At 41.7% G+C, this 22,874-nt stretch overlaps 1 protein-coding gene across 1 annotated transcript; it reads right to left on the reverse strand.

The window, feature by feature from the left end:
• Positions 1–13,095: 13,095 nt before the first annotated feature.
• On the reverse strand, positions 13,096–15,114 carry LOC140371803 (ladderlectin-like). Its single transcript, XM_072459013.1, has 11 exons — positions 14,978–15,114; positions 14,816–14,903; positions 14,698–14,730; positions 14,545–14,565; positions 14,421–14,453; positions 14,237–14,281; positions 14,052–14,078; positions 13,871–13,986; positions 13,678–13,797; positions 13,486–13,600; positions 13,096–13,404 (listed from the first exon to the last, which is right to left on the reverse strand). The coding sequence occupies exons 2-11, from the start codon at positions 14,862–14,864 to the stop codon at positions 13,340–13,342; spliced, it is 624 nt and encodes a 207-aa protein (XP_072315114.1). The 5' UTR covers positions 14,865–14,903; positions 14,978–15,114; the 3' UTR covers positions 13,096–13,339.
• Between the last annotated feature and the right edge of the window lie 7,760 nt (positions 15,115–22,874).

Here is a 22,874-nt window from a genome sequence, read left to right on the forward strand (position 1 = left end):
ACCCAGATTCACTTACATTTACTCAGGTCACAGCTGATTTCACAGCTGTGACTGATATCTGTTTGCTATCAAACTGTCAAATAAAGGCACTTTTCTGAACTGTAGCAGTCCACAGTCGCTTGGCAATAGTGGCCCTGGGCGTCCAAGAGACAAGCTGCAGATTATGTCTTTTCTGTTTTATAAACTAATATATAACTATCAAGATTTAGCATTTGCTCCTTCTCAACTCTCTAACTGTAATATTGAACTTAATAATAAAAAGCACGTCCCTTGACTTCCTATTGAACACTGCAGACCTGATTCTGTGTTGTTGCCGTGTCACACAGGGGTTCCTCAGGGATGTGTCGCTGCATCAAACCTCTTCAACACACGGCTGTAGATTACTGTATTTAGATCACATTAGATCACAAAACCAGTGTCAGAATTGTCTTTCACATTTACTCTGATGATGCTTTTTCCTCATCAAATCAATACTTTGAGCTCAGCTCAACACAAGAACATGACTTGATTTGACTTTTCGCACTCACCCCAGATCATCTTTACTTCATTATTCATCATTTGTGTTCTCGTGCTCCTGTACCAGTCAGAATCTGGACACGTTCCACTTTTGAAACATCCTCAGTGTCCAATGGTTCCCCAATGTCATAAAGAATGTAGTTTATGGACGGGCGGTGATGGTGCGCCCCCCTGTGGCTGTACTGGATGATCCAGATAACATCAAGACCCCTGTGAGCCCAGGACCACCCTGACTTCAGATGTTTGCCTGGCACAGTCCATGAGCCAGTCCACGAAAAGCAAGTAACTATGACTGCAAATGTATCAAATAAGTATTATCAGCCCTGTCCCTGGATTCCAACAGTATGACATTTGAATGTTGTGAAATTAAAATCATAATAATAATTGTATTTAAGAGGCCTGTATGATTTCTATTGACAAGATGAATGTGAGATGTTGATATTGCACATGACGTTACAGTCAAAAAGTAAACTTGAGTCTAGTTTCCTGATACATGACCCAAGATCGACCAACAAAGTCAGTTTGAACGTAAGAGTGTTTAAACTGTGTGTTTACTGACATTAATTACTTCCCTATTTACTCAGTTCAATTTGTTTCAGTAGTGTCTCCTGATAAATGACAGATATTGAAGAAATGTTGAATGCTTTAACATCATAGTTTAATTATTATCAAGAGTTATGGCTATGAACTAAGAATTTGGGTCATGAATCAATAAGTGGAGTCACAGACCCCCAACTCCAGATCTTTTCAGAACTCTGAATAGTATATTTTGTGTGGATTATCATCACGTCACAGACCATGATGTTTAATGATGATCAGGAGGTGGACAGCATGTTGAGGACAATTACACACAGGTTTAACTTCAGTTGAAAATACAAAGGTTTGATGACTTCCACGATGTTCTCCTCATCTGAAAAATTATGAATTGCATCTTTTAATGTTAATGGAATACTGGGTCCAATCAGACGGTCAAAGATATTGACAAAGATGAGAAAAGAGAACATGTATATTATATACCCACAATAAACCCATTTGAATGACTTGAACTTACAAAACATTAGATACAACAGACTTTACTATTCCTCATACAGGGGCAAACATAAGGGCAGTGGCCATATTGATCTCAAGCAGAAAGGCCTTTGAACAGAGTTTTGTCAAAAGAACTATTAATGGAAGTGTGTTTACTTCAATAAGTGTATATTCTCCACCAGGAGGCGACCTCACTTTCTGTACTGAAGTTGTGGATTTGATTGCAAACCACTCTGAGGGAACCCTTGTCCGTGGTGGCGACTGGAACTTACATGTTCAGCCGACATTGGATGACTCAAGCTCACAAAGTACTGGTAAATCTAAAAATAATAAATATGTAGCGTCCAGTCGAATTGAGAAGGCCAGAACTGATGGTTAAATGTCTTTTAATGAGCCTTTCCGTGTCATTCAACCAACGTAAGAGCTAGACAGAATAAAATAAAAAGACAATTACATTTTGGACGTAAATCCCCGTATTTCTAACTCATTACATTGGTACTATATTTTCACAACATATACATCCATAAAACATTTCAAATATCTCATAAATACAATCGTTTTCCACTACAGACCTTGTTCCCCTGTCGACTGTAGCTAGATCTTGAGTTTATCCGTGTTTTGTCCGTGTTTTGTCCGTTTTCCGTTGTTCAATTTACTTTTCGTCTTTTCCAGTGTGTCAAGTAGACTTCCGTTTTACCATCACTTCCGGTTACACAGGAAGTTACCAAAATAAAGCAAAACCTTACCATAAAACATAAATGTGTCAAATTGACCTTTACACTCCCATCAAATTATTTTCTGTTAATGAACATGAAATAAAACACAAATAATTTCTTAAAGTTACTTAACCGTAAAACAACTATATGAACATGTAATAATTACAACATCTCAGTGCATTTTAGCTTTTATAACATTTACTTTCCACAACCTTCTAATAGCAGAACTAACTTATGAACTGGGCATTCCACTATAGACATTTTATGCAAACGTTCACCCTTTTTGTTAAGATTTCTGTCTGCAAAGGCTATTTTAACCTTTCTCACAAGTCCATCTGTATCTGTTACAGTATCCAAAACTCTTCCAAGTCTCCATTGTGATCGTGGTTGAGTTTCATCTTTGTCCATCACTATGTCACCTGTTTGAATATTTCGTTTAGGAGTGTGCCATCGTTGTCAGACCATAATGTTTTGAATGAGTTTGGAAGTGATGAGTTTCGTAGCCTTCCTCCCACCTTGAGCATGTCGTCTTTATCCAAGAAAAGATCCAAGTTGTGCATTTTATTGTTTTTTGATAATGCTTTACCTTTGCCTAGTGACTTTATTTCAGTGGAATATTCTTGTCTTTGTAGGTCTTTGATGATGAATATTTCTGCATTTTGTCTTTCGGTTACAGTGCTCCTTGATTTTGATTTGTCTTTGAGCAGATATCGTTTGAGACGCGCTACTGCACTGACTGCGCGAGACCAGGATGAGAACTTGGTGAGACGGTCACTAAGACTTCTGTGTTCTGTAGTTTGTGTATTTAGTGACTGGACTTTTCTCACCTCTGGGTCTCCTATTGGGAGTTCAATTGTCTCTTTTGAAGGAAAATGTATCTCCTTTTCCCACAAGAACTGAAGCCCTGTAAGCCAATTGGATGACAGTAGTTCATTTACTGTTGTTCCTCTTGATGCCATGTCAGCAGGGTTTTCAATTGTAGGTACATAAAACCATTGTCGTGAGGTGGTATTGTTGCGGATCCTTTGCACTCTGTTAGCGACAAAGGTGTGGAAGCGTCTTGCTTCATTATTTATGTACCCCAGAGTAACCTTTGAGTCCGTCTAAAAGAACTCCTCCACGTTATCATAGAGTAGCTCCTCCTTTAGCATGTTGCTTACTGTGACTGATACTGTAGCTGCAGTCAATTCTAGCCTTGGAATTGTGGTGACCTTTGTTGGAGAGACACGTGCTTTGCCCATAATAAAGCTACAGTGGACATCTTTGTTTTTATTTATCAGTCTTAAGTAAGTGCATTGTCCATATCCTGTTGTGCTTGCATCGGAAAAGTGATGCAATTCCCTTTTTGCTACATCTCCAAATATTGCAGGAACATAACATCTGTTTATTTGCAACTTTTTCAGATTGTTCAAATCCCTTGTCCAACTCTCCCACCGTGGCTTGAGACATTCAGGTAACGGCTCGTCCCAGTCCATTCCTTGACGACACATTTCTTGGAGGATTTTTTTGCCATTGAGCACGTAAGGAGCAACAAATCCCAAGGGGTCGTATATTGCTGCGACTGTGGACAAGATTCCACGCCTGGTTGGTGGTTGGCCTTTTTCTGCGATGTTAAACGTGAAACAATCTTTTTCTATGTTCCAATAAATGCCAAGTGCTCTTTCTGTTTGTGTCTCGGTGAACGTCAAGTCCTTTGTTTTTGTGTCTACTGCATGTTCCGAAGCAGGGATGCTGTCAAGAACAACACTGTTGTTGGACACAAACTTGTGTAACCTTAGTCCACCTTTTGCACAAAGTTCACGCGCTTCTTTTGCTAGTTGTACAGCGTTCTTCACTGTCTCCACACTTGTGACTCCATCATCAACATAGAAGTCTCTGGCAATGAACTGTGAGCCTACAGGGTACTCATGGTTGTTCTCTTTGGCCATATGTTTGAGTCCATAGTTCGCACAACCAGGTGACGAAACTGCGCCAAAGAGGTGTACTGTCATCCTGTATGCTTGGGGGGGTTTACTCATGTCACCGTCTTTCCACCATAAGAACCGTAAGTAGTTGCGATCGTTTGTGTTGACTTTGAACTGGTGGAACATCTTTTCTATGTCACACATTAGAGCAACTTGATGTTGTCGAAAACGTAAAAGTACACCAGTTAAGTTGTTAATCATGTCAGGGCCGGTAAGTAAATGTTCGTTAAGACAGGTACCTTTGTGCTTAGCTGAGCAATCAAACACCACGCGCAGCCTTTCTGGTTTCTTTGGATGATATATGCCGTGGTGCGGTATGTACCATGTCTCACCTTCTGGGCCATTATCATCTGTCTCTTCTGCATCACCTCTTTTGATGATGTCATTCATGTATGTGACGTAGTCCTTTCTGTATTTTTCATCACGCATAAGTTTCCTTTTGAGCTGATTGAGTCTGCTTTCAACAAGTTTTCTGTTATCTTGCAATTGCGGCCTTTTCTTGAAGGGTAATGGCATCTTGTAATGTCCATCCTCAGTTTGTATTATGCCTTGTTCAAGTTTCTCGAGGAACGTGAGATCCTCCTGTGACACAGCTTTCTCGTTTCTTTCACCATCTTTGAAGTCCTTTTCTAAAGCACGTATTGTGTCTGCAGGAGTGGAAGGAGGGATTTCCTTGACAGTTATTCTGTGACAGACACTGTTCATTGTGCATGTTTCGTTGCAAGGCACTGAATTACCAACTATGCTCCATCCTAAATCAGTGTGAATGGCATATGGCTCATTGTCTTTGCCAAGGAGTACTTGTCTGGGTGCTAAAGCTCTGGGACAAGTGTAACCAATGAGAAGACTTACTTCACAATTGAGGAGCGGCGGGACATCATCCGCAATGGGTAACAGATGACTCCACAATTTGGCTTTTTCACATGTTGGTATGTGTTCTCTGTTTGCAGGTATGTAGTCCTTTGTGTAAGCAGTGGGGAGCCTTATCACTGTTGCTGAATTGTAACCTCTCACCAGAAGATCACACACTTTTCCGCTGCTTACAACTGCATTTTTACCCATCATTGTAGTCAGTTTGAGTTTTACTGGGCACACATCTGCTTGCAGTTCACGTGTTATATCTTGATCAATAAAAACCGTGTCACTCTGAGTGTCTAATAATGCATAGACTAGTTTTTCCTTTTGTGGGTTTGTGGCAGTTGACACCCATACTGAAACTATCATTGAGGTGCTGAGAGCGTGTTCTGCTCTAGCAACATTTAGTGACATGGCTGTTGCAGCTTCCAGTGTGTTACCTTGAATTGCGTTACCTGTACTCACGTGACCTTGTGTGCTTCTTTGCAGGCGGTAGCTGTAGTTTTCATCATGAAGACATGTTGGGTGTCTCTTAGAGCAAGTCTCACAAGTGAGGCAGCGTCTGCAGTCCTTAGCGTTGTGCCCTTGTTTTAAACAACCATAACAAAGTTTGTTGTCCTTTATATATTTCTTTCTGTTTTCTAGGGTCATTTTCAGAAAGTCTTGGCACTTAATAAGTGGATGTGTCTCTTGGCACAACATGCATGAAGAGCCACGGTGCATTTTAGATTTTGCCTGATTGTCGCCATGTTCAGTTGCGTTTGTGTTAAATACACCTGCTTTGTTCCTTTTGATTTCCTTTGTATTCCTTTTATCATCATTTGTTTCAGTGGACCGTAGCGCATGAATGGAGGTGACTGGATTACATGCAACTTCAGCCTCAAGTGAGAGGAAGGAAGCAAAATCATTATAGCTGGGAAACTCACCACCGTTCATAAGTGTCTTTGTCACATGCCTGTTCCATCTCGCATTTATCCAGTCTGGTAGTTTATATAACAATTTCTGATTTTCTTCGCAGTCGTTGAGTATTTGCAACCCCTTTACATGCGGCATAGCAAGCGTACATGCATTTACAAAGTCTGCAAAGTTCCTTAGTCCATCGGCATCTTTAGATTGTATTTTTGGCCAGTTAGACAACACTCTAAATACTCTTTGTATCACAAATGGCTGGCCATACCTTTGGTTTAGTTTCTCCCAGGCGTCTTTTTATGCTTCTTCATCATTTCTAAAGAAAGTCCCTTCAAGACATTTGCGAGCTGGGCCCGTCACATATCTTTTTAGATAATACAGTTTATCCGCTGCTGAGACTCCATTTTGTTCAATGAGTGATATAAAGGTGGATTTCCATTCAATAAACTTTATAGGCTCACCACTAAACATTGTTGGCTCTGGTGTGGGGAGTCTGTTCATTCTTATACTGTCTTGTAGGGCCTGTGCAAGCTGGCTAACACTAGGGGGAGCTGTTGGCGCAGGTATGGTATGAGGCGATACAGTTTGTTTGGGTGTGTGCTCTGGGCTCACCTGTTCACTTTTAACTGACTGCGCGTTGTCTAGTTGAGACAACTCTCTGTTATAGGCTTCCAACCTGGCACGAGCTGCCTCCACGTCCTTCTCAGCTCTCAAACGTTCCAACTCTGATGTTTGAATTGCCATTTGTTTATTATGCTCTTCTTCTAGAGCCTTTATCCTTTCCCTTTGTCTGTGCTCCTCTTGTACAATCTTATACTCCGCTTCCTTTGCTGCGAGTTCGGCCGCTGCGTCTGCTCGTCTTGATGTTAGGAGTGAAGCTGAGGAGTGTTGACTGTGGTTTGATGCTGCGGTTGAGCCATATATGGACTGGGCGTAATCGTAGTCTAACAGTCCATTCTTTCCAGAATTATTCTTACGACGTCATGTGTCACTGCTTCACATGCATCAGTTTTTCTCCTTATGTCTGATGAAGGTGCCATGGAACTTCTCATGTCATTGTACAGTTTTAACAGATCATCTCTCTTTTGTTCTAGTATGTCTGCTAGATCAGCCATTTCCTTTTCTGAAATGTCTGACTTTAGTTTTTCTCGTGTTTCACCTGCATTTTCTACTGTTTGTATAGAGTCAATAGTCTTTTTTCCTTTTTGCTTGTTTCTTCTTTCTGATAAGTTACCATTTTTTCAGTTGGTACTTTGACTCTTTCAGAACGTCGTGGTATTGCTGATGTGCTTTAGACTTCGTCTTGCAGCTCCCTCAATGTTTTCTGTTTACTTGAGATTGCATCTTTAATGTCTTGTATGTTCTCACTTTCACTTTGAAGCGAGTCCTTTAAGTCATTTATTTCTTCTTGTAAATTTGTTATCCGATCGTTACTGTCTTCTGGATTTTCAGCTTCGTAGTCCTCCATTTTGGATTTATTCTTCTTTCACCTTTTAGCTTTGTACTTCCTGACCAGCTTCTGCCATCTGCTGGACGTTGTGGGTGTTGCCTTGAAACCGTGAGCCCTCGTGGTGCAGCAAAATAGCGGCGGTCAAGCTCTTACTGTAGCGTCCAGTCGAATTGAGAAGGCCAGAACTGATGGTTAAATGTCTTTTAATGAGCCTTTCCGTGTCATTCAACCAACGTAAGAGCTAGACAGAATAAAATAAAAAGACAATTACATTTTGGACGTAAATCCCCGTATTTCTAACTCATTACATTGGTACTATATTTTCACAACATATACATCCATAAAACATTTCAAATATCTCATAAATACAATCTTTTTCCACTACAGACCTTGTTCCCCTGTCGACTGTAGCTAGATCCTTGAGTTTATCCGTGTTTTGTCCGTTTTCCGTTGTTCAATTTACTTTTCGTCTTTTCCAGTGTGTCAAGTAGACTTCCGTTTTACCATCACTTCCGGTTACACAGGAAGTTACCAAAATAAAGCAAAACCTTACCATAAAACATAAATGTGTCAAATTGACCTTTACAAAATACATGTAGTGAATTAATACATAATAAAGGCTTGATCAAAATCTGGAGGGAGATCGATCTTATTGTTGGACAATATACAAATGTTTCCAACCCCGAGAAGATCTAAACTAGAATAGACTTTATTTTCAACCAAAGTAGGTCCAAAATTACAGTACAATAGATTTAAGTGATCATGCTCCTTTTTAATATCAATGTGGATCTGGAACAGACACAAAAAACACACTATCGAGATGTAATGCTAGTCTACTCAATGACCCACAATGTGTAAAAGTGATGACAAATGACACTGAGACGTCTGTAGAGGAAAACAACAATGGTGTTTCTCCATCCATTCTCTGGGATGCATCAAAGGCAGTTTTGTGGGGCAGGGTAATTGCTGTCACCTCGGCCAAAAAGAAACAAAGGCTTAAAAACAACAAAACAAAGCACTATTCACAGGGAAACACGAACTGTTGGAGAACTGAAGTTTACAACGCACTGCAGACTGTTTTTGACTCTGTCATCCCTCTGAACTGTGTACTTGGGCCTCAAAACTTCTTCTATGGACACAGTGAATAGATACATTTGGAACATACTTTTGGCGGCAGGAACAAAGGTAATTACAAGGAAATGGACGTCACAAACCTCACCGACAAACATAGCATTTTTGTGGGTTTGCTTTATAACTGAGAGCCCTGACCTGTATCTTGGTCTGGTAGCATCATTACCAAGTTGTGTAAACTTCTAATCACAGCAATAACATCTCCTTTATCCAAACAACTATTCAATATTTTAAAAAAAGCTCTCTGAAGAAAAACTAAATATTCTCGGTCATCACAATTTTATATTTTTCTTGAATTCATCAGCTTCCAATTTAAGTCTTCTTCTTTCTATTATTAATATTATTATTATTATTATTATCGTTATTATTATTTTTTTACAAGATTGAGTACAATTTTATAGTTTTCGTGATTTTATCAGCTTCTAGATTAAGGTATTTTTGTAAATTATCATTATTATTATTATTATTATTATCCACAAAGGTTGCAAAAAGATTACTCCAAATATTTGTTTGTTTTTATATTTGTAATTCTCTCTTTTGGGGGGGGGGGGACATAAAAATAAGAACCAGGCAGAACCAAAGAGAACACAGAATAGATAGAAAATAAGGGTTAAAACATATTGAATCTAAAGAAAAACATTTTGCCATTATCTGTCAAATTTGTCTTCTGTCTGAGTACTTTTTGTACAATATTTTAAGTGAGTTCCAAACACCTCTGCCGGGGTCAGGTCAGTTTAGTCGAAATCTAACCCAAGACTCATAGTTTAAAGTCAACAGGAAGAATCTTTGACCGGGAAACTCACAGATCGCTGAAGAGATAAAATCAGCTCAGAGGAAACCTGAAGCCGATTGTATCTCGTCTGTTTTACATTTCTGTTTGTTTAACCTTTTGGACTGAGAAAAGAAGACATTTCAGGTGAAACTATAACATTTCTAAGCAAACAAGGAAATGGACGCCTCAAAAATACATACTGCACGTTTAATGCTGTTTTTCTATTGCGTTTGCTCCCAGTCCGGCCTGAAAAGAGCGGGAAGAGCTGCAAGAAGGCGTGTTTGATACAGCATTTTAACTCCTATAGCAATATGTGTAGTATTTTAAAAGTTTAATATAAAATACTCTATAACTTGGAACCTGGCTAAGTGTTTGGTATGCTTAGCTCTGTGCCTTGGGAATCCCATTTATTCTAATTTTTTCCCGTCGAAAGTCCGGGAGAACACTAAATTATCTAAAAGAACCATTTTACCTTCATAGTGGCACATTTTGGCGTTGTTGCCAGGATTATCAAATTAACCAGGCCCCCAGGTTCTAGTTATTGTGAATTGTATGTGTTGTACTGTTGTAAAATCACTTAATTTCACTTAAGTGGAAAAAAAAAAATCCTTCTCAAGTCATTTGAGGTAGTCCTATACCTGTTTTATTAAATTCATCCACATGTTTTACTTTGTTTTTCTTGTGTAACTAGTTTTCTTGTGTAGTTGATTGCCGGTGCTATCCTTTACAAACTAAGTCACACTATTGCAACCCTAAAGTGAATGGTGCACATTGCAATATAGTGAATATAGTAAGTGCTGGTGAAGGAGCACATTCATAAGCTTTCAGAGGCGCAGGTGATAAGGGAGAGCTCTGGCCCCTTTGCCTCTCCCATTGTTCTTGTCCGTTAGAAGGAAGGAAGCCTCAGATTCTGCATCGATTATCGACTACTTAACAATAAGACCCAAAGGGATGTGTTTCCCCTCCCCCATATTGAGGACTCCCTTGACGACCTGACCGGTGCCCGCTGGTTCTCTACAATGGACTTGACCAGCCTCTGCAAGGCCCCTGGCACCTTCCAGCGTCTAATGCAGCGCATCTTTAGGAACCAACAGTGCCAGTCCCTCCTTTTGTACCTGGAAGACATCATGGTGTTTCCATCCATCCTCGAGGAACATTTGGAGAGGCTGGCTGTCGTGCTGGGTAGGCCGCAGACGGTCTGAAGGCTAATCTGAGTAAATGCAGTTTCTCAAAGACAGAGGTGAACTTTCTCCCGTCCCTTCATATTGGAGGTCGACGCCAGCCACAGTGACTTGGGTACAGTCCTTCACAGGAGTAAGGGTAGTGGTAAGAACCATTGTTTATGCAAGTCGTGGACTCAGACCCACTAAACGGAACATGTCCAATTATAGCTCGATGAAATTGGAGTTGTTGGGTCTTAAATGGGCCATAGCGGAGAAATTCCGGGAGTACCTATTGGGGCAATGGTATGTTGTCTACAAAGACAATAATCCACTAAGCCTTCTGTGGTCCGCAAAGCTGTGTGCCGTGGAGCAGCGTTGGGCCTCTCAGCTTAACTTTGAGCTCAAATATCAGGGAAGAGCAATAAGAACGCTGATGCCCTGTCCCGGCAATCCTCATCTTTGCAGACGTTGGCACCCCTTGTCCAGGGTACTTCCTTTCATCAACCACTGCAGCAGGCACTGGGTAAACAAGGGCAGGCATCCCAGTCAGTGGTAGCAGTGTTTCGCCACTTTTCTCCAGCAAACTTGCATGCTCTCCAACGGGATGACCCTGATATCCAGGAAGTCGCAGCGTTCTGGCAGCAGAAGCGACGGCCGACCTCGGAAGAGCACCAAGGGCAATCATATGGGTCACCTGTTGGCATCTAGGCCTAATGAAATTGTCGCCATCAGTTTAACTCTGCTTGAACCCACCTCTAGAGGTGTATAGAATGTCCTGTTGATGACCGACATGTTTATCAAATATACGCTTGCCGTGCCCACCAACCATGGAGACCAACGCGCCTCCACCATGGAGCAGGTTCAGGTTTTGGAGTGGTTTACAAAGCTTGGTGTCCCGGCTCGGCCCCATTCGGACCAGGGTCGCAACTTCGAGAGTGCTTTAATTCACAGACGGGTCCATTATAAGTAACAGGGAGGGCAAGGCAACGGCTCCAGCACACACCGCAACTCCAGAGTTAATTTACTTAATTACATCTGGAAAGAGACATTTGGTTATAGCTAACCCGAACTTTAGAACACAGGAAGTGCGTAGGTCAGAGAACGAATGACAAAACAGAAGCGCTTTTTATTGGTCAACAGCCAAAGCGAATAGCCAATAGGAACAGCCTCAGGTAGCATAGTCTCCCCGCAGACCATACTGCCACACATGTAGACGAGGTGACTGATCGTGGCCCCATTCCTGAGCCATTTTTGTTGACTATTTGGCCGAGTGGGTTAAGACCTATACAGAACAGTAGAGGAGACCGAGCGTCTCCTTGGTATATTCCACATCTGACACTTGTGCAAGTGGCTTACCATTGGCTTCAAGGGTGGTACAAATGAACACAACATTTCATCTCTATTTTATAAGATCACATATTTTTAATGATCAATATCAATAACTCTTATTTGCACAGGGTTTTTTAATGTAATGTATCAGTGTATGTCTCACAAATATCTCCAGACACTTTTTGATGACATTTGAAGGTTTCATCACATTAATATGTAAAAGGCCCATTATTATTGGCCAAAATCAATAGTCTAACTAGAATGCTGCAGAAATCCACAGCAAGTATCCTACATGTTAAATGAAATAACCAACATGAGACTCATGTTTGAATGCTTTTTAATCACATTTGACAGAGAAGTTGAAGCATCTTTCAATCCACTCATTTTGCACTTCACGAAGCACAAGTTGCACTCCCCAGTCTTGTTTTACAGTCACTGAAATTCTGCCGTAATCGAACACGAGACTAACAGTTTGAGTCAAGAGCAACGCACACAGATCACGTTTACTCTGAGCTGATTCGATCTAATCTGTGTTAGCATCGCATTTCTATTTGTTTCATATTTCCAAGGACGGGAGCAGTTTCACCATTTGGAAACAAGAGCCATATTTGTGATCGCGGCTGTCATTCCAAACACGTCAACTTAAAAATAAATGCTCACTTTTTTTTTTCTTCTTCAAATTTTATCTTTCAAAATAAGACTCAAAACATAAACATAAGTCAGCAACGTGTCACAGTTTGGGGGGCGTGGTCTGACATGCAGAAAACATTTGTGGGAAACAGTTTTAAGCCGTTTCCTGGTGGATTCTGTGTATTTCACGCACAAATAATCCATGTTGAGCTATAATTGGGCTCGGTTTTGCCTCTGTAAAGTAAATTATTGGATATTTATACAGACTGGCTAGCAATGCAACACCAGTTTGTACTCCACATCCAGAAATGTGAAGGGGAAAAAACCAGCTAAATGTTCGTGTCTCTGAGCACAGATCACCTTCTGCCTCATCTCTGAAAGCGCCGTTGCACAAAGTTGAGTATTTTTGGACAAAACTGCTCATTTTAGGACAAGTTGTCTATTTATAATTCCCAAGCTTAACATGGAAAATCATGTACGTAGCATTTTTGTACGTTTGCTTTATAAATGAGACCCCTGACCTGTATCTTGGTCTGGTAGCATCATTACCATGTTGTGGAAAGTTCTAGTCAAGGCAATAACATCTCCTTTATCTAAAGGACTATTCCAGACAAACACAGACTCATGTTTGATGCTTGAGCGTTTTAATCACATTTGACAGAAAAGAACAGAGAAGTTAAAGCATCTTTCAAATCCACTCATTCTGCTCTTTATGAAGCACAAGGCTCTCAGAGCAGACCACCTCCAACATCAGACTCTTCTCTTCACTCCTTCATTATGTTGCAGCAGGAAAAAGGAAAACTGTTGATTCAGATTTGCGTTGATTTTAGAGCATAAATCAGGGTTTATGCTTGTGGCAGCTCAGGAGTTCAGAGCTACTTTTTCTCACAGATGTACCCGAGGGAAGATTTGCAGTTCAAATCATTCCAGCACTTGGCACCTGAGGGTAACAAGACATATGTTAACCACATGAACACAATTATACAGTCATAGTTCATCTCAGACAGGCTGGTGTATTTACTGCTCCAGTTGATGCAAGTGCAGCTCTCGTCTTGTCTTTTGTAGTTGTTGGGTTCTCCACTACACCAGTTGCCATAGACATAACGTTCTCCGTTGATCCAGAGCCAATAATTATCCTAAAAACATAAAACGAAGAAATATTTTTGAATAATTTGTTGAGTTTGACTCCAGCAGAATGGGTAAAGTGACTAACATATTGTGCATCAGAGAGTCCAATCCAAGCTGCTGTTCCAGAAGCAAGAGCACTCAAAAAGTTGCTGGTTCCACTGTTGTGAGCAACTGCAAGAGTTCCACCCTGGGCCTCACAAGATCTCTGAATAAAAGAGAGTACATTATATTAATCCTATCCACCAGTCATTTATTATGATGTGTGTCAGTCGAGTCACCTGTGCAAGAGCCCAGTGCCTTTGAGTTGTAAAATAAATGTAAGAACGGCTTCCGTGGCGATACCAGGTCGAAGGCCTATAGGTGGATCCGGTTCTGGTTCCACAGGATCTTTTGGCTGAAGATCATTTAACATTAAGTTTCTCATTTATTGTTACAGACTTCATTGTTTGAAAAACTTACCCCTTTCAGCACTGTCTCCGTGTTCAGCTAGAAAAGAACATTTGTATTGAATGTAAGAGTTTGTAACTATCTTGTGTTCAAAAGTGTCCTCAGATACAATGTGCATCGTAAAGACAATCAGCAGAACACGCTCTGTAAAACCTCTTCAATAAACAATGTCGTTTGTCTCTAACATTATAACTCACCTTCACTCAGTTCAGTCTCATCCACAGACTCTGGGTCTGCGATATCTGTGAGGATTAAAAAATAATATGTGAATATTTTCCCTGATCGAGAGAGAGAAGTTGTTTTGTTGACGAGAAAAACAAGTTTGGGAACTTTGATTATTTCTCATTTTACAGTATCAAGATGAAGGTCCAGTCTGCTTACCTTGCATGTCTGGATCTTCAACATTCAGAACTTCTACAAGGATCGTCACATACAAGTACAAGTTATATTTACTGACTCGTGAAATAAATACAAATAGAAAAGTCTCATTTTTGATGGTACTCACCTCCATTTATCAGCCCACTCTCTTGTGAGGCACAAGAACAGTACAAACAATGTAATTATTAATACTCAAACATACAAGCACAAAGTTATATTGTATTGTTGAATTCAATCTGAAAAGTCCCTATTGATGCCACATGATTTTGTTGATTCTCACCTTCATTATTCAGTTGATTCTCAGATGAATCGGCTGATGGAGGCCACAAGAACAACAGAAATAATGTAAGTACAGAATATACAGAATACTTGAACATTTCCTTCATACTTAAACTCACTTGTGGCCAAAGCCGCACCAAAGAGCAGACACAAAACCAGCAGCTTCATGACGGTGATGCAGGCGTCCAAAGATGAATCCCTGGTTTACTGTAGATTATAAACTCATATTTAGTATAAGAGATCTGTGTTGAAGAGCTGTGGAGTCACAAGAAGAGACTAACCTGTTTCAGTCGAGGTTTGGCTCCTTCAGTCTGAGGTACTGACTTGGACCAAACTCTCCTCTTATATACTCTAAGTGCAACCGTCTCCAAAACTGATCCGTGTACAAGTGTCAACTCAACTGTTTGACTTCAGAAACACCCAGATTCACTTACATTTACTCAGGTCACAGCTGATTTCACAGCTGTGACTGATATCTGTTTGCTATCAAACTGTCAAATAAAGGCACTTTTCTGAACTGTAGCAGTCCACAGTCGCTTGGCAATAGTGGCCCTGGGCGTCCAAGAGACAAGCTGCAGATTATGTCTTTTCTGTTTTATAAACTAATATATAACTATCAAGATTTAGCATTTGCTCCTTCTCAACTCTCTAACTGTAATATTGAACTTAATAATAAAAAGCACGTCCCTTGACTTCCTATTGAACACTGCAGACCTGATTCTGTGTTGTTGCCGTGTCACACAGGGGTTCCTCAGGGATGTGTCGCTGCATCAAACCTCTTCAACACACGGCTGTAGATTACTGTATTTAGATCACATTAGATCACAAAACCAGTGTCAGAATTGTCTTTCACATTTACTCTGATGATGCTTTTTCCTCATCAAATCAATACTTTGAGCTCAGCTCAACACAAGAACATGACTTGATTTGACTTTTCGCACTCACCCCAGATCATCTTTACTTCATTATTCATCATTTGTGTTCTCGTGCTCCTGTACCAGTCAGAATCTGGACACGTTCCACTTTTGAAACATCCTCAGTGTCCAATGGTTCCCCAATGTCATAAAGAATGTAGTTTATGGACGGGCGGTGATGGTGCGCCCCCCTGTGGCTGTACTGGATGATCCAGATAACATCAAGACCCCTGTGAGCCCAGGACCACCCTGACTTCAGATGTTTGCCTGGCACAGTCCATGAGCCAGTCCACGAAAAGCAAGTGACTATAACTCAGGGGCGTCAAACTCATTTTGGGCCGCGGGCTGAATTTCGACGCTCAGGCTGGGTCGTGGGCCGAACATAACGTAAAACATAAAACAATAAAAAAATATAAGAAATAAATAACTTTATATAGCCTACGCTGTTTTTGAAGCAATTACTGGATCAATTAAAAGAAATTCCAAACACGTTTGTTCTCATGAAGTGAAATGTATTAAGAAAAACAAGTGTAATTTCACCAACACTGAGCTTAAGTTTATGTGCATCACAACTTCAGAGTTGATCTACAGAGATAAACATTTAGTCATGGGTATTTGGAACTGAAAAATATTGTATTTGACTTTATAACAAAATAAACTTCTCAAGATTTGATAAAGCTTTTAAATGTACTAAGTAACATTTCCACGTCTGTGTAGTTCTCTATAGTTCTCTGTAGTTCTCTGTTCACCTGAACTGACTCACCACTAAATACAAACACACGTGGAGCGTTTAAGGAGCTTAAGTTATGAGCCACAGTGTTCCATCAAACCAAACTCTTTTGTCAAATCGTGGGCCAAATTTTATGTACAAAAGAAAACAATAAAAAATATAAGAAATAAATAGCTTTCTTACAGCCTAGTAATAGTTGTGGAGACTGTTGCGCAAATGTGTAGCAGGTGAAAGACATGATATGAACACATGTCTGTGTTCATATCACAGACATGTTTCTGCTCGAACTCAATACAAGCTCACTATTTTCATAGTTTAAGTTGATCTCAGTGACAAATGATTCTTGTAAGGCAAGGCAAGTTTATTTGTAGAGCACATTTCATACACAAGGCAATTCAAAGTGCTTCACAGCAGGAAAAATGCACTAAAATCACAAAGAAATTACAGAAACAGAAATACAATAAAATTAACTACATTAAAAATTATCAATCCAACTGATTGTCTAAACTAATAAAATCACAAACAAAAGAGAAGGGTGCAAAGAAAAAAAATCCTTTCATTCATATGTGCAGCTAAACAAAACTGTTTTTAGCTTAGATTTGAACATTGTCAGAGTAGAACCTGTCTCACATCTTCAGGAAGAATGTTCCAGAGTTTAGCTGCAAAAAACTGAAACGCAGATTCCCCATGTTTAGTCCTGACTCTGGGCACCAGCAGGAGGCCGGTCCATGTTTAGTCCTGACTCTGGCACCAGCAGGAGGCCGGTCCATGTTTAGTCCTGACTCTGGCACCAGCAGGAGGCCGGTCCATGTTTAGGCCTGACTCTGGCATCAGCAGGAGGCCGGTCCATGTTTAGTCCTGACTCTGGCACCAGCAGGAGGCCGGTCCATGTTTAGTCCTGACTCTGGCACCAGCAGGAGGCCGGTCCATGTTTAGTCCTGACTCTGGGCACCAGCAGGAGGCCGGTCCATGTTTAGTCCTGACTCTGGCACCAGCAGGAGGCCGGTCCATGTTTAGTCCTGACTCTGGCATCAGCAGGAGGCCGGTCCATGTTTAGTCCTGACTCTGGCACCAGCAGGAGGCCGGTCCATGTTTAGTCCTGACTCTGGCACCAGCAGGAGGCCGGTCCATGTTTAGTCCTGACTCTGGCACCAGCAGGAGGCCGGTCCATGTTTAGTCCTGACTCTGGCACCAGCAGGAGGCCGGTCCATGTTTAGTCCTGACTCTGGCACCAGCAGGAGGCCGGTCCATGTTTAGTCCTGACTCTGGCACCAGCAGGAGGCCGGTCCCTGAGGTCCTCAGAGTCCGAGATGGTTCATATGGCACTAACATGCCCAAGATGTACTTTGGTGCTAGGCCATGGAGAGACTTGTACACAAGCAGAGCTGCTTTAAAGTCTCTTCTCTGAGCCACAGGGGGCAGTGCAGAGACCTGAGAACAGGACTAATGTGATGGTACTTCCTGGTTCTGGTCAGGACCCGAGCAGCAGCGTTCTGGATGTACTGCAGCTGTTTTACAGCTCGTTTGGAGAGACCAGTGAGCAGGGCGTTACAGTCTAATCTACTGGAGACAAACACATGGATAAGTCTCTCTAAATCTGGTTTTGACACTATATTTTTTATTTTGGCAATGTTTCTTAGATGGTAAAAAGCTGCTGATGTTATTGATTTGACGTGGCTATTAAAGTTCAAGTCTGAGTCCATTATTACCCCCAGATTTCTAACTTGGTTTGTAGGTTTTAGAGCGAGACTCTGGATGTAGTGACTCATATGAGGTCATTGTGTTTGTGTTCAGTCACATTAGTGTGGACACAGTCATGCTCATACTTTATTACACTCTGACCTGTGTTTTTACCTGTGGCTCCTGATCTGTCCAGGTTTGTAGAGGATGCTTTCCTCACAGAGCATCATCACAGAAGTTAGTTTTCTTGTTGTTAGCTCCACTTTTAGCACAACTCTAACATCCATCTTTCTTCCACGTGTTTCATGAAGCTACATGTCTCTGTCCTCGCTCAGACCTCTGCTCTGAGGTGCGTAAGTGCTGTAAAGTGTGCAAACGCGTGTCTTACTTCTCTCAGCACTTCTCCCTCTGCAGTACACACGGCAGTGAAGAGCCGCGCGGGGTAGGGGCGGCCACCAGCGGCATTGTGGGACGTGTAATTTTAGCGCTAACAAAGGTTACGGAAGTAACTAAGGTTCTATGAACAGCAACAACCAAAAAAACATTTTTTTTTTAAATATTAATTCAAAATGTTTGGCGGGCCGGATTAAAACGTTTGGCGGGCCAAATCCGGCCCGCGGGCCGGATGTTTGACACCCCTGCTATAACTGCAAATGTATCAAAATAAGTGTTATCAGCCTTGTCCCTGGATTTCAACAGTTTGACGTTTGAAGTTGTGAAATGAAATTAAAATTGTATTTAAGAGGCCTGTATGATTTCTATTAACAAGGTGACTGTGAGATATTGATATTGCACATGACGTTAAAGTCAAAAAGTAAACTTGAGTCTACTTTCCTGATACATGAGCCAGGATCGACCAACAAAGTCAGTTTGAACGTAAGAGTGTTTAAACTGTGTGTTTACATTAATTACTTTCCTATTTACTGTATGTTATATGAGCTCAGTACCGTGTCCTGATACATGGCGGATGTTGAAGAAATGTTGAACGCTTTAAGATCATAGTTTAAATAATATATAGAGTTATGGCTATGTAGTAAGTGTCATGCATCAATAAGTGGAGTCACAGACCCCCATCTCCAGATCTTTTCAGGACTCTCAGTTGTACTTTTTATGTGGATTATCATCACGTCACAGACCATGTTGTTTAATGATGATTAGTTGGTGGACAGCATTTTATAAATGGATAATTACTGATAAGATTAAAAAACAAAGGTTGAAGGACTTTCAGGATGATGGACGACTAGCTTAGTCGTGCCTGTTCAGCGGCAGTTGAATCATTCATCCGACTTTATTACGAGTTCACCTGGGGAGACCCGATATTTTTTATGTGGGAGCAGAAATATGAAGAAACTAGATACTTATTAAGAAAGGCCGTGTCTGCAGAGCCGCGGTGCGGATAAATGGCCCAGCAGTTTCAGGAACCGCAGCACTGCCATATAGCCTCATGGCTAACCTTAACCCTAACCTTAACCCTAACCCTAACCCTAACCCTAACCCTAACCTTAACCCTAACCCTAACCCTAACCTTAACCTTAACCCTAACATTAACCCTAACCTTAACCCTAACCTTAACCCTAACCTTAACCTTAACCCTAACCTTAACCCTAACCCTAACCTTAACCTTAACCCTAACCTTAACCCTAACCCTAACCCTAACCTTAACCCTAACCTTAACCCTAACCTTAACCCTAACCTTAACCTTAACCTTAACCCTAACCCTAACCTTAACCCTAACCCTAACCTTAACCTTAACCTTAACCATAACCATAACCCTAACCTTAACCATAACCCTAACCCTAACCCTAACCTTAACCTTAACCCTAACCCTAACCTTAGCCCTAACCCTAACTCTAACCTTAACCCTAACCTTAACCCTAACCCTAACCTTAACCCTAACCCTAACCCTAACCTTAACCCTAACCCTAACCTTAACCCTAACCCTAACCTTAACCCTAACCTTAACACTAACCTTAACCCTAACCTTAACCCTAACCCTAACCTTATCCCTAACCCTAACCTTAACACTAACCTTAACCCTAACCCTAACCTTAACCTTAACCTTAACCCTAACCCTAACCTTAACCCTAACCTTAACCCTAACCCTAACCTTAACCCTAACCTTAACCTTAACCAAAACCATAACCATAACCATAACCCTAACCCTAACCTTAACCCTAACCCTAACCTTGGCCCTAACCCTAACCCTAACCTTAACCCTAACCTTAACTCTAACTCTAACTCTAACCTTAACCCTAACCCTAATCTTAACCCTAACCTTAACCCTAACCCTAACCTTAACCTTAACCCTAACCCTAACCCTAACCTTAACCCTGACCTTAACCCTAACCCTAACCTTAACCCTAACACTCTAACCCTAACCTAACCCTAACCTTAACCCTAACCCTAACCTTAACCTTAACCTTAACCCTAACCTTAACCTTAACCCTGACCTTAACCCTAACCTTAACCTTAACCCTAACCTTAACCTTAACCCTAACCTTAACCCTAACCCTAACCTTAACCCTAATCTTAACCATAACCTTAACCCTAACCTTAACCCTAACCTTAACCCTAACCCTAACCTTATCCCTAACCCTAACCTTAACCCTAACCTTAACCCTAACACTAACCTTAACCTTAACCTTAACCCTAACCCTAACCCTAATCCTAACCCTAACCTTAACCCTAACCCTAACCCTAACCTTAACCCTAACACTCTAAACCTAACCCTAACCCTAACCTTAACCCTAACCCTAACCCTAACCCTAACCTTAACCCTAACCCTAACCCTAACCCTAACCTTAACCCTAACCTTAACCCTAACCCTAACCCTAACCTTAACCCTAACCCTAACCCTAACCTTAACCCTAACCTTAACCCTAACCTTAACCTTAACCCTAACCCTAACCTCATCCCTAACCCTAACCCTAACCTTAACCTTAACCCTAACCCTAACCCTAACCTTATCCCTAACCCTAACCTTAACCCTAACCTTAACCCTAACCTTAACCTTAACCTTAACCCTAACCTTAACCCTAACCCTAACCTTATCCCTAACCCTAACCTTAACCCTAACCTTAACCCTAACCCTAACCTTAATCTTAACCTTAACCCTAACCCTAACCTTAACCCTAACCCTAACCTTAACCTTAACCCTAACCCTAACCTTAACCCTAACCCTAACCTTAACCCTAACCCTAACCTTAACCCTAACCCTAACCTTAACCTTAACCCTAACCTTAACCCTAACCCTAACCTTAACCATAACCTTAACCCTAACCTTAACCTTAAGCCTAACCCTAACCTTAACCTTAACCCTAACCTTAACCCTAACCTTAACCCTAACCTTAATCCTAACCTTAACCCTAACCCTAACCTTAACCTTAACCCTAACCCTAACCTTAACCCTAACCCTAACCTTAACCTTAACCTTAACCCTAAACTTAACCCTAACCTTAACCCTAACACTCTAACCCTAACCCTAACCTTAACCCTAACCTTAACCCTAACCCTAACCTTAACCCTAACCTTAACCTTAACCCTGACCTTAACCCTAACTTTAACCCTAACCTTAACCTTAACCCTAACCCTAACCTTAACCCTAACCCTAATCTTAACCATAACCTTAACCCTAACCTTAACCCTAACCTTAACCTTAACCCTAACCTTAACCCTAACCTTAACCTTAACCCTAACCTTAACCTTAACCCTAACCTTAACCCTAACCCTAACCTTAACCTTAACCTTAACCCTGACCCTAACCCTAACCCTAACCCTAACCTTAACTCGGCGCGGTCTAAAACGGCGCGGTCAAATAGCGCAGCAGTTTCAGGAGCCGCGGCACAAAATAACATGGCAGTTTCAGGCGCCCGCCGCGGCTCTGTAGACACTCCCAATAAGATAAGCCTTTATTTGTCCCACAATCGGGAATTTCCAGATTATTTCAAGAACATGTCCAAGAAGATCAAGAATAAAAATGCTGCAGAGAACCAGGCTAGAAATGTTACACCCAAGCTAGCTAGCGTATCACCGGCACCAGTCCTTGAGCGCCCAGACGCCAGCGGCACTCCAGCCACACCAGCCACCGTGCACCCAGGCCCGGTCAGGAACGTTGAGCTGGGAGAACTTGTCCTGGAGCAGAGCAGGAGGCTGGTGCTGAAAGCAGAGCTGAAGTCCACAAACAGGATCCCGGTGTAGGTTCCCGGGGAGTCCAGATGCTGTAGGTGAAGTGGAGAGCCAGGTTGATGGTGTCGTCCACAGACCTGTTGGCTCTGTTGGTGAACTGCAGGGGGTCCAGCAGGGGGGGAGGTGAAGGACTTGAGGTGGGGCAAGACCAGGCGCTCAAATGACTTCATGACTATAGACGTCAGCCACAGGTCTCTAGTCCTCTCCGCCTGAGAGGACGTCATTTCCGGTGAGTGTGTCGCGTTTTCAGAGCTGTTCGTTCTTAGAGCCTTTTACCGATTAATCCACGAATTATACACACTATTTACGCATCATATACACAAAGGTGAGCGTTGACTTCTCCGCAAACAATCCGGAGGCTCAAACCGCTCACTTTTCAGTATTTCGTGGATTAAAAAGCCCTCCTCACTCTCTAGCTCCAGCCTGCACTAGCCTAGCGCAGCCTAGCCGCTAGCGTCATGGCTGGACCAACCTTTACCTGTTTGAGCTGTCATATGTCGAGTCAGAACCCTGGCTCCTTCTCTGACGACAGGTGCGTGAAGTGCAGTGTAGTGGTAGTTTTGGAGGCCAGGGTTACGGAGTTAGATGCGCGGATCCGCTGTTTAGAGGAGCTAAAGTCCAGTTATAGTTCGGTTTTAGCGCGAGGGCTACCGGACCGCGCTCCAGGGC

This window comes from Eucyclogobius newberryi, unplaced genomic scaffold (genome assembly GCF_026437365.1).
Source record: "Eucyclogobius newberryi isolate DKJ021-1_F unplaced genomic scaffold, fEucNew1.0.hap1 SCAF_22, whole genome shotgun sequence".
Lineage (NCBI taxonomy): Eukaryota > Metazoa > Chordata > Actinopteri > Gobiiformes > Gobiidae > Eucyclogobius > Eucyclogobius newberryi.